Consider the following 12,787-nt stretch of genomic DNA (forward strand, 5'->3'; position numbering starts at 1 on the left):
TAATTTAGAACTCAAAACCGGTAGTTATCTCTCTTTCCCTCTGGCCGTTTAATAAGTTAAACTTAAAGATTTCAATTACGCACCTGCTGTTGTAGGTGGTGATAGCACTAGGCAGGCATATCTATCCTAAAATTCCAAGTAATCTCTCACGATATAAAATGACGTATATCTGGCGTATAGCTCCCAATCTCGAAGAAAATTTTATTTATCCAATGCCTTTTTTCGGTAATGATTAATTCTAGACACTATCAGTCTATCACGTGAAGTTTTTACATGTATTATCAAGAGATTCGACCGACAGAATACAACAACATGATTGAATTATTAAGAGAACAAATATTGTACGTGCTGCCGTTATTTTATTATACTCATAAAATTACTAACAAGTGATTTAGAGTTAATGTGGAATGAAAACTCATGATAACGTAACATATCTCTTTCACCGATAACATAAAATTTAGCGGTACGACAAATCATATTGTTTCGAAGCACTGTTCTCTCGAGAGACCTGAACGCGGTCCAAAATATGGCAAAATTCGACAACAGTCGCATTTGGCAAATTTGTTTGAGTGTTGCTGTCCGCGTTAGAAATTGTTCCAGTTGATGATGCATCTAGATTCAGTTGAAAACAATCCGAAGCAGGCTTAAATTGAAACGATGAAGCAAACGAATCTCGGTTAGGTGAAAATCTTTCACTAAAGCTACGCTTAAATTCGTGCGGATTCTCTGATTTTGCTACGTTGTTTACCATCAATCGTTGTTTGCTTTTCATTGACCCATTGCAGTTCAAAATCACATGATCATGATTCTCACTTACATGTCGTATGCGTCTATTTATCGCAAAGCGATGCGGATGCACACTAGCCATTTTTAAGTCGGCTTCCACTTTTGGGGAAGGTGCTGGTGAACGAGGAGCATGGGCAGTGCGGCTATTCTTAGGAAGATGCAACGATCGTCGAATGCGCTGAAATGTAGATTCCAAGTCAACTTCATTGATATCTTTGGCATGTTCAATTTCAGAAGTAGAAGTGTCAGGACTAGAAAGATCGTCATCTTCATTTTCGTCGCACAAAGCTGAAGCTAAGCGAGTCAACAGTTGGACAGGATCCTCATTAAATTCGGTTCCTTCCTACAAGACATCAATAGATAAGTTTTTGTAGCATGAATAACAATTTAATTGAATTAATTACCAGGGATTTTCGAAAGGAACCATTGTTGCATGTAATATCTCTATCGATGTAATTAGTTTTACCAAATCTATTGCTTCCTATGGCTTCCAATTGTTTACGCGAATCTTGATCCATAATGTTTTCTTCGTAATAAAGAGAAGGTTGACTGTAGGTGCGGAATAATCCCTTACGCGCTGGTCTGCCTATGGGCTACAATTGAAGAAATTTTGTTCAGATATCGCAGAGACTTTTACGATTAATTATGACAAGAATACCTTTATTTTCAGAACTCTAATCTGGTTTACTAGTTGGCGCAACGCAATAGCGTCTTTGGATAACGCTTTTCTGGTGGCACGAATACGAGCCGCCATTCTTCTTTCTAGCGCTACAACTGGGGCTACTACTGACCTTGATCGCAAACCTTTGGTGATGATATTGATGACCTACAAGCCATAAAAAGAGTAATATAGCCACTTTAAATTACCATTTAATTCAACTTACCATAATCAGGTATCCAAGCCCAAATAATATCCAAATAATTATGAAAGAACGATAAGCAGAAGTCCAACGCCCGACATCATTTTGCCCTGGTTTTTAATGCACATTAAAAACACTGTGCCCTTTATTTTGTAATCTTACCACACGTACCTGCGACAAGATCGCCGAAACCAATTGTGGTTAAAGTAATAAATGCGTAGTAAAATGAATCAATGTAATTCCATCCTTCCACAATGGCAAAGAGTCCGGCCGGAATCACGAGAAAAACGACGAGTCCGGGAATGAAATACAATAAAACATCCGCCAGTACCACAAAAGCAGTGGAGCGATTACTTGAACGGCTCACAAGCTTCAAAAAGAAGAAAATATAGGACATACATTATTTACTTAAATGTTAAGCAAATAAAAATAAATAAAGGTACAAAAAAAATTGACAATAATTATTCTTTATCATTACTTTAGCGCCAAAATGATCTCCTAATGCAGCAAATAATATTCCGTTGAGAGGAATGCCAATAAGAGCAAAAAATATGCAAAATAATCTACCGGGAGCCGAGGACGGTGCCAAATGGCCGTAACCTTCGAAATATAAAACATAATTATAAAATGCAAATAAGGAGGGCAATGCCGAATTAATAAATCGACACGCACAAGTTGTAAAATGCAAAAAATAAAAAAATCTTGATCTAGTTCTATGACTGACGTTTGACGTTTCAATACAGACTGTAGCTGTCGAATGTGGAGAGGCCGTTGTGTAAGTTCTTAATTTCTATTGTTGGATTACTCAAAAATAACGATAAAAATGAAGCATACGGTACCAATGGTGGATGCAACAGTAACGGCTACAAAAAAACTATTGTAAAGGGTCCATTTCTTGGGAGGTACTGAATGATTGTTGATAAGGGTCGGCTGATTAATTTGTTCGGCAATTTGAATCCATACTTCCTCTCGGCCTACGAGATCGATTTCATTTGTTTCACACATGATCAATTTATCTGTGGATCGAAAAGAAAATGACGGCGGATGTCAATAATTTTTAAAGAAATGTACCGGCTTTGTCAGAAAAAGAGAAAATACATACCGTAAATAACATTCCTAAGATTGCCTAATTCCTTCGAGCGAATATCTTCTTCCGGTGACTCAAAAAACATAAAAACAACACCACCGAGCAACAAGTAGAGTACAAAAAAGAATAAGAGCGCAAACCACTGTTTCCAATTCATTCTCAATAAACAAGTAATGGTATCAATATCCAATTTTTAAAAATATTTCATCACTTCTTAAAAAAAAAGAACAATTAAGTAATCGGTGAGGCCTGAATCCTGAAACACGGTATTGACTGATGGACGGTCGAGCTACTGAATGGGCGAAATAAGCAATGACGAGAGCCTTTTAGCTCAGGTTTTGTTTATAAAGGATTTCGCTATAAAAACGATGAAAGCCTTAAGGGATCGCACTTATTCTAATGCACACCGATGACTATATCAAGTATCGCGCGGTCCGTTTTGTTTCCAGAAACGATTGTTTCTTTTCGGCTATACACACTATTTTCTCTTTACTCTTTATGGAAAGCACACGCTAATCAAAAGACCTTGCAATTTTTCATAGATTTTCTCTATTGCGGAAGTTAGTCCACAATAGAGAGGGTTGACAAAAATAGAAATCATTTTAATGAAATGTTGTTTTTTTTTTTTTTTTTTTTTTTTAAACTAAATGTTTGATTAAAAAAAACTTAATTACCAGTTATCAACCCTGAAAATCCATCATATCAACTTAACACCTGAAGCAAATATTCTCCTTTTAGCAAATTCAAGAGGCTTGGCAATTTTTCAACTCCAACTCAAGATATTGAAGACCAGCAGTTTAAGACTAGTTTTTGGAATTGAAAAAAGCTTTTTTTTTTCTTGTAAAAACATACCTATTCTTTTACGTAAAGAAACGTCAAAATTAACCAAACATGAGAAAATTTTACTTACTTGATCATGCAACACGGAAATGGTCTCGAGGAATCCCAAATTTGCCAACCATTATTGCACACGACCGAATGAGAGTGTGGACTGTGGACTCCTTGAGGTTGTTATCAGAGCTATCAGGGAGTTGGAACCGTCACCTTCAAAACTCTAAAACAATATGTGGTAACAATGCTATGTAATTCAACAATCTCAGTATCGCTTGCGGAAGTAACGATTTATTAACTCTGACCATACTTAGTAAGGCACGCGCACGCCGGAACTCCTGATTTGATGTCGCAAAGAAAACGTTTGCTGCCCTCAAACAAGCACAGCTTACAAAGTAGTAACCACGAGTTATATAATATACAATAAGCGCGAATCTAGCCCCTATTCAAATGAGGGCATTTGAATTGGGCGTAAAATTTTTTGGAAAGAAGACTCTTTCGTCCATGTGCAATCTTTTTAACGCTAAAATTCTGTATGTACATACAAAAGATACGCAGCTACTTATTTGCTTTATCATTCGTTTCCCATTCCTTACTTAAGCGTTCTATTTGCTCACTGGTGGAACTTGCCAAAGCCTTCCTTCTAGTTTCCAGATACCAGTTGGTGCTTTCTTTATCAACTTGGTTGAGAACCTCCAAGGCTCTGGCAGATGATTTCCTGTTAATATAATAAAAGATTCAAGTAAAAGTACATGTCTTAAAAAATAGAGACACTCACTTAACAATTACAAAATGGAAGGCCGCTCCAACTAACATAAACACAACACAGCCAGCAGCAATGTATTTGTTAGATATTCTCTGCATTCCTTTAATCCCATAATAAGGTTTGTCTTTATAATATTTGTCCTTGGTTTTGTCTCTTGCTGACCAAAGAGTTTCATCTCTCCATTCACTAAAACATAATAGAAATACTGGAAAATTAGTTGGATAACAAAATAGTAATAATTTATTTAAAAATGTCTCACAAAACATACTTGACTTTTCCAAATGGTGCATTAGTTTCTACCCAACTGGAATAATTATCCACAGCTGCATATTTTCTACTCATCAGACTAGCATCATACAATTGCCTTTTGTATGGCTTTGACAAGACAGAATAAGCTTCATTTAGCTTAAGAAAAGACTTGTGGCAATCTGGGTCACTTTTGTTAACATCTGGGTGCACCTATTTATGTGTTGTAAAACATCATCAAATTCTTTTTCAATAAATAAAAATGTATTTACTTTTTTTGAAATTGAAACAAATGCATCTCTGATTTGTTTAGAAGAGCAGTTTTGTTTAAGTCCCAAAATTTCGTAATGGGTTTGTAACAGTGGGCTATAAAGACACATTGAGTCATTAATCATTATCTATAATTTTAAACTAAATTGAGTAGCTAACTGTACAAGAACTTACTCCAATGATTTCTTTGTACCTGCCATTATTTTCGCCTAATGACTATAATAACCTTAAGTTCGTCGACCTAAAAAATTGTCGATAAATCTGACATGGGCACACGAAGTAGCTTGCCGCCTAAACGACTAGCTAATTTTAGGCTCGACAATTTTGGACTGTTGTCAAACCCTTTAAGCCCCTTCCCTGAAATTCTTCAGTCTACAAACAATAAAAACTAGATTAAAATTAAAAGCTAAACAACCGTGAACGAGAAGTAGATAAACCACCTCATTAGAACCTCACTTGTTTTTAAAAATCACTTCTGCTGTTACTAAGTTACATAATACTTGCGCACTGCAATCTAGTGGTGTTTCAGTAAGTTACAAGAAATTGGAATTTTTAAAGTTCAATTGGCAGTTTTTTTTTAAATACATGTGTCTTAGAAATGCACAAATAATATAAAAAAGAAACAGAAAAACACATCATAAACTGCTTTTATTTTCCATTTTGTAAACAGTTTCAGAAACGTCAGGGTTGTTGACCCTAGCCTAGCAGCAAATTACAAGTTACAACACTTTGATTTGATTTCACTCTTAAAATAAGAAAATATAAAATAACACATTCACCCCAATTTACATTAGTAATCTAGCCATTACATACAAATTCTACTGGAATTATCGTGTAGTCCATAGATCATCAGAACAGTAACATGTTTTTCAAATTTGAGTTGAAGAAGTTGCTCGTATATTCTCTGCAAGTATTTGCGTTGTCTCCGGTGTCTAAAAAAATTAAAAAAATTAGTTTGGATAAATATATATGATGAATATGTTTTGGATTACTTATCAACGACAACTCCAATCGCTTGTTCTACTGCCTTTGCGTCGCTAGGATCAACATAAAGGGCAATCAATAACGATTGAACGACAACCGCGGTAGCTTCTATTGCAACGATATCGACTTGAACTCGCGAATGAAAATTTTGCAGCGTTGTTTGAATATGCTTTAGAATCTGTAATAAGAATAAGTCACTTTGTTATAAGATTTAAATGGAATTTGAACAAAGGAAACAATTACCTGTTTTTCATAACGCTTTCTGGCATGAACAGGAAGTTTTTCTTCGATTAAGATGTGAAAGTTCACAATTGGATTACCCGCGATACCTTGTAAACTAGTGGCCGTTTGATTGCCGCAAGTTTCACTTAAACTATTACTTCTGTTCATAGAATCTTGGCGAGTGTGTGAAACCAAAGATTCAGTCGTGTCGTTTGCAGATTCGGCACTACACTTTAAAACGTCAATCAGTTCACCCAGCATCATTTTCCTTTCAGTATATCTGTTGAAAAAAAAAAGTTTAATTCTGGCCCATCTTACCAACTATTCACAATGAGTACTAACCGATCTTTTTCCCATGTTTTTAACCTCGCAGAACCAACCTCGGAATCCTTTAGAATTACTATGTGCGGCACATTTTTTTCTCTGCACCAAATTTGAGCTTCATCAAGACTCTGTAAAGCACTTATAGAAAATTAGCACAAGAAAACACACAATTGGGAAGAAAAATATAATAAGTACCTGACAATGATCTAACACTGTGGCGCGAACCCCGTTGTTCCACAAATCCTTAACTAATGAGGCTTGTTCCTTGGTCTGAGGACGATATCCTACGGTACAGATAGCAACGTAGACGAGTACTCGTTCTTCAATAACCTCAGTTTCTTTCAGGATGGCTGCAACTCTGTCTAAATGGATCAAGCCACCAACTACTGTGGGTTGACTCATTGGCTCACCATCTACTTTTTTCCGATTGACAAGTGCATTCTGAAAAGATCTGACCAATGCATCGTAACGACCTCCGGTCGCTAAGACGTCGTCAATCTTAGTTCTGGATAAAAAAATATCATGTTAGTTAATCAATAGTACTTTTGAATAAATGGGAGTAGATCTTACTTTCTCAAGTTCGATCGACAAACAAATCGGAAGACCATACCCCAATGGGTAGTGTAGTTTTGAAGGGCGGTGTCGATGCGTATGCTATAGGTATTTCGTAACCCCATGCACTCAGCGTGAGTGGCAATCGCGTCAAGCTCGTGTAGCGCTTGTTTGGCCAAAGATGCTGCTTCTCCTTTCCGACTTATTAAATTTGTCAACGCAGCTGTAACCTTGGCCACACTTCCTTCCAATTCCAACAAATTTAAAAGCATATCTATCGACTGGCGCGAGATAGCCAATTTCGCTGTTTTGTTTTGAATTTGCCCTTCGGATTTCGAGCGCGTTTTAAGTATGTGGCAAAGCTCCGAACGCTTGTCCTCAGGGATGCCACAGTGGATCAGCACGCCTTTAAGAAGCAAATGATGTCCCAACTCGAGCGTTATTTTCCTTTCAATTTTCAAGCGCTGATCGGAGAAAACGTCTGAAATTGTGACCAAAACTTCAGCATCTGCAAGTACTGATGACGGTGAAGGGGTTACAATGTCGAATGCGAGTTCCGGGAACGACTTGGGATGAAGGCCTACGAGTTTCCGTTCGCTATAAACATAATCTATGCAGTAACGTTTTAGCCAGGTTAGATTGGAACGGGAGATGAATCGGGCAAAAGGAGTTTGAAGATCCGTTGGTAAAGTCTGATAGTATCAAACAACATGGCAGATTAAATTATGCTTTGATAAATTTATATACGATCAAACAAGATATTTTACCACTATGCTACCGGCGTGATTCATCAAAAGAACCTGTGAGAATCCTTGATTTGGTTGACCCTTCTTAGGAGATAATGTCGGAGTCTATCAAAAATAACAAATCGTTAATATTGAGGACCAGCAAGCTTATTCTATGAGACCTACCTTAAAGTAAATAGCCCCTCTTCGCTGACAATGTTTAACAAAAACTTCTTGTACGGCCTGAAAAATCCAGGCTGATTGCTGCAATCCTGCTGAAGAGGTCATGTCCATATTGTAGACTAGATCTTCAGAGATGGTCATTTTTTGCTGAAAACATGAAGCCACCAAATGTTTGTAGGCTTTGCTCTGTGTGTTGGAAAGAGTATGGCGGATCATTTCCTGTAATTCAGCTTCTTCTAGCTGCGGAGGAGGCAAAATCGGGGATTGAAGCAATTCCGTGGACGAGGGGCGCGCACTTGGATTGTGATTCAGTAACCAATTAATTAACTGAACCTGGTGAAAGAATAACAGTTAAAGATTGCTATTTAATGCTGAAGATGAGTTTAAAATATACCTCTTTGCCAGTTAGATTATCTGAAACCGGGAGAACAATTTCTGGTAATCGAAGAGAGCTTAGGACCTTTATTCTTTCCATGCCAGTGAGCAGTGGTGGATGACACATTTCAAAAAAGATGATTCCTAAACTGTAAATATCTACCTTTTCGTTATAATTGGTTTTGCCAGCTGTAAAAAAAGGGAAAAAACATAGACTTAGTAGAGTATTAATCCTATTCAAAATATTTTAAACTTACAACTGGCTTTTAACTCTGGCGCGACATAAAGCACTGTGCCAATTTGACCTGTGAGTTGCCCAGAGTTCGAGGCAATTTCACTTGATTTGTCATTCGATAGCGCGATTCGATTCGAAGCTCCATCAATAGCATCCACGGTGGCCGCTGTGGCTAAAGTTGTAAGCGGACTGGAAGTCGCTAAACCAAAATCTCCTATTTTCACACGGTCTTCCGAATCCAAAAATATATTGACGGGCTAATAAAAATAACAGAATAATACAGGGAAACATTACTTAAGTGCATAAAGGAATAACTTAAATATGGCTTGCCTTTAGATCGCGATGAATAATTCCTTGTAGATGAATGTAAGCTAATCCTTCGACGATTTCCCGGAAAAGCCTCCAGATTCGTGGTTTATCACGAAATAACTCAGAATCGATGGCGGTTCTCAGTGTACTCTTCTCACAATACTCCATCTGGATGTACATGCTTTGCAGACTGCGGGACGAAGAATTGGGAGCATCGACTGTGTCTTCTTCCTTGGAAGATTCCTCTTCTTCCGACGATGAGCTTTCTAGACCATCTGAGTCAAACTCGATACCTCCTGATGAACTGCTTTCCTGAGGCTTGATAAACCATGGGCCTCTTGAATGAGATAAATCCGAGCTGTCTGATTCTGCAACGTTGTTTTGCTTCATTCCGTTAACTTTGGGGTCGTCCCGACTTTCGCTATGTCTAAATTATTGATTAAAAGTCTCAATCTATAAAGTATTCTTTTTGAAACATTTTCAACTTGATTACCCTGAACGAGAAGGCGAATCAGTCTGAACAGTTTCCAACCAAGAGTTGTAATACCGGACGATATTTTCATGATTGAGACGAGAAAGAAGTTTGACTTCGCGAGTAATTTTTTTGTTGAGTTGGCGACTTTTGGCATCAAGCAATATTCTTTTAATTGCATAAATGTTGCCATCTAGCTTGTTCCGTACTTTAAGAACATCTCCAAACCCCCCAGAGCCCAAGAACTGGAGTGTTTCAAACTCGCTGAGTAACCTCGATGGGATATGAGGCATTTCCGTTCTGGAAGCAACTTGTGGAACATCAGATCGAAATTTATCGTCATCTCTACTCTCCTCCTGTTCTTGGTGTTCTCGAAAAATCGGCGTCTTGAGAAAAGCGTGTGATAAGAGTTCGTCAATGCTCATTCTATCTTTCTCAATATCAGAACCAATGCATTTCCCTATTAAATCTCTTAGCAAAAGCGGCATGGATGACGGAAGCTTCAGGCAATCCCAACGGTGAACAATATTTCCCTAATGTGTCCAAATAAAAATTTAATGAAAGAAAGAAAGACAGAAACAATAAATAATATTTTACTTGATATAAAGTCCAAAGAAGAATGCCTAGTCGGTGGATATCTCCTCTTTTCCCCCCTCTTCCAGGAGCAGAAGGATACATCGATAACGAAGGTCGATCATCTGTGAAAAAAAGAAAACACTTAAGATAAAGATTTGCTTTCCATATTCAATGTTACCTTGAATGGAAAAAATTTCATTGATCCTAGACTCAAGACTGTAGTCACCGACTTTAACTTCACCAAAGCTGTCCAGAAAAATGCTGCTATGACGAAGATTTTTGTGTACCACGTTAGCTCTATGCAGGACTTGAAGCGCTTGAAGTATGTTACCGGTTATATGGCGCAATATGTCAACGCTAACGCTAAAGCCTCTCTTTAAAGTGTCCAACAAAAAAGAAATAAAATAGACGTTTTGAAAAAATTGCTAAACAAAGCAGAATACTTAAAATAAATGCAGTTACATTAATAAAGAAATTCAAGGATAATCCAGGCACAAGTTGCTCCGCAACATAGAGATAAAAGCATTCTTCATCTTCTGACATTTCCCATTTGAAGGCTAGCAACGGAATGAGAGCTGAGTGGTGAACATTACGTTGCAGTAATCGAAACTCTTGCTCAACCAAAGATATTTGCTTGCGTCGAGATTCCAGGTTCACACCAGAAATCTATCAGAAAAAAATAAACTAGTTTAAAATTATAGAGACTTTCTTGTAATCAGATAAGTACCTGATAGGTTGTAATAGTTGCTGCTTCTTTCAGATTGGGTTCCACAGCAGCGCAAATATACCTATTTGGCCGACATATACCCAAGCACGGCCCACAGTAATAAATTCGACCTCCATCCTTGTTCGAGAACGAAATTTTTTTAACTTTTGGATGTGTGCATAACTTTTGTGCCTCTATTGTGTGATCCAAATTTGATTGGTCTTCATTTTTATTACTGGTTTGTGAAGAACCAAGATTTATTTCAAGGAAGGGAAGTTGGTTAGGATCTAGGTTTGTTATTCTTCGAAGCTCACTTAACAGAGCAGGTTGTTTCTTTTGAATCTCTTCACAAAATGCAATAAGCTGCTGTTCATCTTCCCTCACTTGCCTTGACTTCTCTTCTAACACAGATTTTTCCATATTTTTTCTCTGTGCTGCCAACATTTCCTCATGAAAGGATTGGAATCTTGGTTTTTGGTTTCTCTCTGCTAAAAAACCTTGAGCATGATGAGCCAAGTTGAAAGTAACTTCTTCCCCTACACCCTCTTTACATAATTGCTCTAATTCAAGTTGCAACTTTTCAATATCTTTGGAAGAGATCCCCTCTCCATTTTCCAGTTTAATGGATGGATGTGACTGGGGGTAATCACAAGGAAATTTTACACGTAACTGTACTGTTGCATGTACTTCATCTTGTGATAATCCTTTTTGAGGTTTTAACAGCAAAATAAATTCTGGGGGAGACCATTTCTCACTATTAGATGACAAATTCACTGCAACAAAATCACTTGTGAAAATAGCCTGGGAAGAAAAAAGTAAAATAATTGATAATGCAAACCCAACACATGTTGTATTTGATTTGTTTTGTTTTTAAATCCTACTTGTAGCGCCTGAATTTCATTTCTTTGCCTGACTTCCAATGATTCTTCTTCTTCGACATTCATTGCACGGACTCAAATTTAATAAAAATTCATCTTCTACGGTTTCACAATCAATCTTTACTTTGTCGTTTCACTCATCAGTCCGTTTCAGGACAAATCTACTACGCCAATGTTTTTATTGTTAAAGCAGAAGAACAAAAAAAAAGTACTACACCCAACACCCCCCCATACGCAAAAAGAAGCATCTACTCAATGGATTCGCAGCGCAAGTTGCAGAAGACAAAATTTTCCCTGTCACAGCTGTGATGAGCCGTGAGCTGTCAATGCAATGACTCACTTCTAATGTCAGGTCAAAAGAGCTAGTTGAAAAAGAAACTTTAAAATAACCAGTTACTTCTGTCTTCTGTTGTATCATTTTTTGTTTACCTTCGGATAGATTGAGAATTTGAGAGTTGAATATACCCATAGTTTGATCATACACATCTATTAATGGATTCATTAACTTTATCCACGTAAACAACCTTTTTTTTTACATTCAATTGACACTGTCTTACACCTATTTTATGATTTTAATTAGAGCTAAAATTGCAAATGGGGCCATTGTTTGCTGTGAGTGTGAGTTACAAGGTGACATAACCATAGGATCTCGAACAGTTATTCATCCCAGAGCGAAAATCATAGCGCTATTAGGTCCGATCATAATTGGAGAGAACAACATTATAGAAGAGCAAGTTCAGATTATTAACAAGTAATGATATTTTACTACTGTTATTTTCTTTGATTAATTTTATATTTGTTATTCAGTGGTGAAGACACTATGGTAATTGGTAACAACAATGTTTTTGAAGTTGATTGTCGAGTTGAATCTAAGAAAATAGGAGATAACAACATAGTAGAATCAAAAGGTAAATTAAATGGCATAGTATTAACCATCTGTAACCATTAATAACAAATGAAATTTAGCTTTTGTTGGGAGACAAACATCATTAAGTAATGGTTGTGTCATTGGAGCAAAGTGTGAAGTCCTAGTTCATGAGACTCTACAAGAGGGTTCTCTGTTTTATGGATCTGGTCCTGATGTCAAGAGGAGAGTGCAATCAGATAAACCTTCTGTAATTATTATAATATTCAAAATTGGATCAACTACTTCATAACTTTTCAAACTTATTTGAATGTTTACAGGCTCAAGGTGCCCAAATCGAATTCCTATCCAAAGTATTACCCAATTACCATCGTATAAGGAAACCTCTAGTTTAAAAGTCGCTGTTGAAAATAAATTTGATATCCAACATCATAATTGTCTGAATTTTAATCGTTTTCTGAAATTCATGTATGTGTATCTCAGAGATTTGAGACTCTTCAGCAAAAAAACGAAGTGCGAGAAACTTACAAGGCCC

At 37.0% G+C, this 12,787-nt stretch overlaps 4 protein-coding genes across 4 annotated transcripts; 1 reads left to right on the forward strand and 3 right to left on the reverse strand.

The window, feature by feature from the left end:
* Nucleotides 1–175: 175 nt before the first annotated feature.
* LOC124335766 (open rectifier potassium channel protein 1-like) lies at nucleotides 176–3,375 on the reverse strand. The gene is made up of 8 exons (XM_046789213.1): nucleotides 2,749–3,375; nucleotides 2,486–2,662; nucleotides 2,125–2,246; nucleotides 1,818–2,016; nucleotides 1,671–1,756; nucleotides 1,445–1,612; nucleotides 1,191–1,379; nucleotides 176–1,129 (listed from the first exon to the last, which is right to left on the reverse strand). The coding sequence occupies exons 1-8, from the start codon at nucleotides 2,888–2,890 to the stop codon at nucleotides 458–460; spliced, it is 1,755 nt and encodes a 584-aa protein (XP_046645169.1). The 5' UTR covers nucleotides 2,891–3,375; the 3' UTR covers nucleotides 176–457.
* A 404-nt stretch (nucleotides 3,376–3,779) lies between these two features.
* On the reverse strand, nucleotides 3,780–5,332 carry LOC124337846 (dnaJ-like protein 60). Its single transcript, XM_046791854.1, has 6 exons — nucleotides 5,021–5,332; nucleotides 4,849–4,942; nucleotides 4,599–4,789; nucleotides 4,343–4,516; nucleotides 4,161–4,282; nucleotides 3,780–4,006 (listed from the first exon to the last, which is right to left on the reverse strand). The coding sequence occupies exons 1-6, from the start codon at nucleotides 5,044–5,046 to the stop codon at nucleotides 3,780–3,782; spliced, it is 834 nt and encodes a 277-aa protein (XP_046647810.1). The 5' UTR covers nucleotides 5,047–5,332.
* Nucleotides 5,333–5,475: 143 nt separating this feature from the next.
* On the reverse strand, nucleotides 5,476–11,571 carry LOC124335805 (eIF-2-alpha kinase GCN2-like). Its single transcript, XM_046789274.1, has 17 exons — nucleotides 11,391–11,571; nucleotides 10,531–11,310; nucleotides 10,266–10,469; nucleotides 9,982–10,177; nucleotides 9,825–9,925; nucleotides 9,249–9,760; nucleotides 8,777–9,182; nucleotides 8,469–8,703; nucleotides 8,231–8,400; nucleotides 7,840–8,169; nucleotides 7,696–7,779; nucleotides 6,947–7,620; nucleotides 6,572–6,881; nucleotides 6,395–6,504; nucleotides 6,074–6,332; nucleotides 5,839–6,008; nucleotides 5,476–5,778 (listed from the first exon to the last, which is right to left on the reverse strand). The coding sequence occupies exons 1-17, from the start codon at nucleotides 11,451–11,453 to the stop codon at nucleotides 5,652–5,654; spliced, it is 4,731 nt and encodes a 1,576-aa protein (XP_046645230.1). The 5' UTR covers nucleotides 11,454–11,571; the 3' UTR covers nucleotides 5,476–5,651.
* A 122-nt stretch (nucleotides 11,572–11,693) lies between these two features.
* LOC124335806 (dynactin subunit 6-like) lies at nucleotides 11,694–12,684 on the forward strand. Its single transcript, XM_046789275.1, has 5 exons — nucleotides 11,694–11,902; nucleotides 11,968–12,138; nucleotides 12,195–12,295; nucleotides 12,354–12,502; nucleotides 12,573–12,684. The coding sequence occupies exons 1-5, from the start codon at nucleotides 11,880–11,882 to the stop codon at nucleotides 12,645–12,647; spliced, it is 519 nt and encodes a 172-aa protein (XP_046645231.1). The 5' UTR covers nucleotides 11,694–11,879; the 3' UTR covers nucleotides 12,648–12,684.
* The last annotated feature ends 103 nt before the right edge of the window (nucleotides 12,685–12,787 follow it).

Source organism: Daphnia pulicaria, chromosome 4 (assembly GCF_021234035.1).
Source record: "Daphnia pulicaria isolate SC F1-1A chromosome 4, SC_F0-13Bv2, whole genome shotgun sequence".
In the NCBI taxonomy this organism is placed as follows: Eukaryota; Metazoa; Arthropoda; class Branchiopoda; order Diplostraca; family Daphniidae; genus Daphnia; species Daphnia pulicaria.

Coding starts and splice junctions, on each gene's coding strand:
- LOC124337846 (XM_046791854.1), bottom strand. CDS start 5,046: ATGGCAGGTACAAAGAAATCATTGGA. Junction 4,943..5,020: donor GGTACAAAGAAATCATTGGA/GTAAGTTCTTGT, acceptor GTGTCTTTATAG/CCCACTGTTACAAACCCATT. Junction 4,283..4,342: donor TTCCATTTTGTAATTGTTAA/GTGAGTGTCTCT, acceptor TTATATTAACAG/GAAATCATCTGCCAGAGCCT.
- LOC124335805 (XM_046789274.1), bottom strand. CDS start 11,453: ATGAATGTCGAAGAAGAAGAATCATTGGAAGTCAGGCAAAGAAATGAA. Junction 8,401..8,468: donor GCCAGAGTTAAAAGCCAGTT/GTAAGTTTAAAA, acceptor CTTTTTTTACAG/CTGGCAAAACCAATTATAAC. Junction 6,505..6,571: donor CAGTGTTAGATCATTGTCAG/GTACTTATTATA, acceptor AGTGCTTTACAG/AGTCTTGATGAAGCTCAAAT.
- LOC124335766 (XM_046789213.1), bottom strand. CDS start 2,890: ATGAATTGGAAACAGTGGTTTGCGCTCTTATTCTTTTTTGTACTCTAC. Junction 1,613..1,670: donor GGCTTGGATACCTGATTATG/GTAAGTTGAATT, acceptor TATGGCTTGTAG/GTCATCAATATCATCACCAA. Junction 1,130..1,190: donor GTTCCTTTCGAAAATCCCTG/GTAATTAATTCA, acceptor GATGTCTTGTAG/GAAGGAACCGAATTTAATGA.
- LOC124335806 (XM_046789275.1), top strand. CDS start 11,880: ATGGATTCATTAACTTTATCCAC. Junction 11,903..11,967: donor GATTCATTAACTTTATCCAC/GTAAACAACCTT, acceptor GATTTTAATTAG/AGCTAAAATTGCAAATGGGG. Junction 12,503..12,572: donor TGCAATCAGATAAACCTTCT/GTAATTATTATA, acceptor GAATGTTTACAG/GCTCAAGGTGCCCAAATCGA.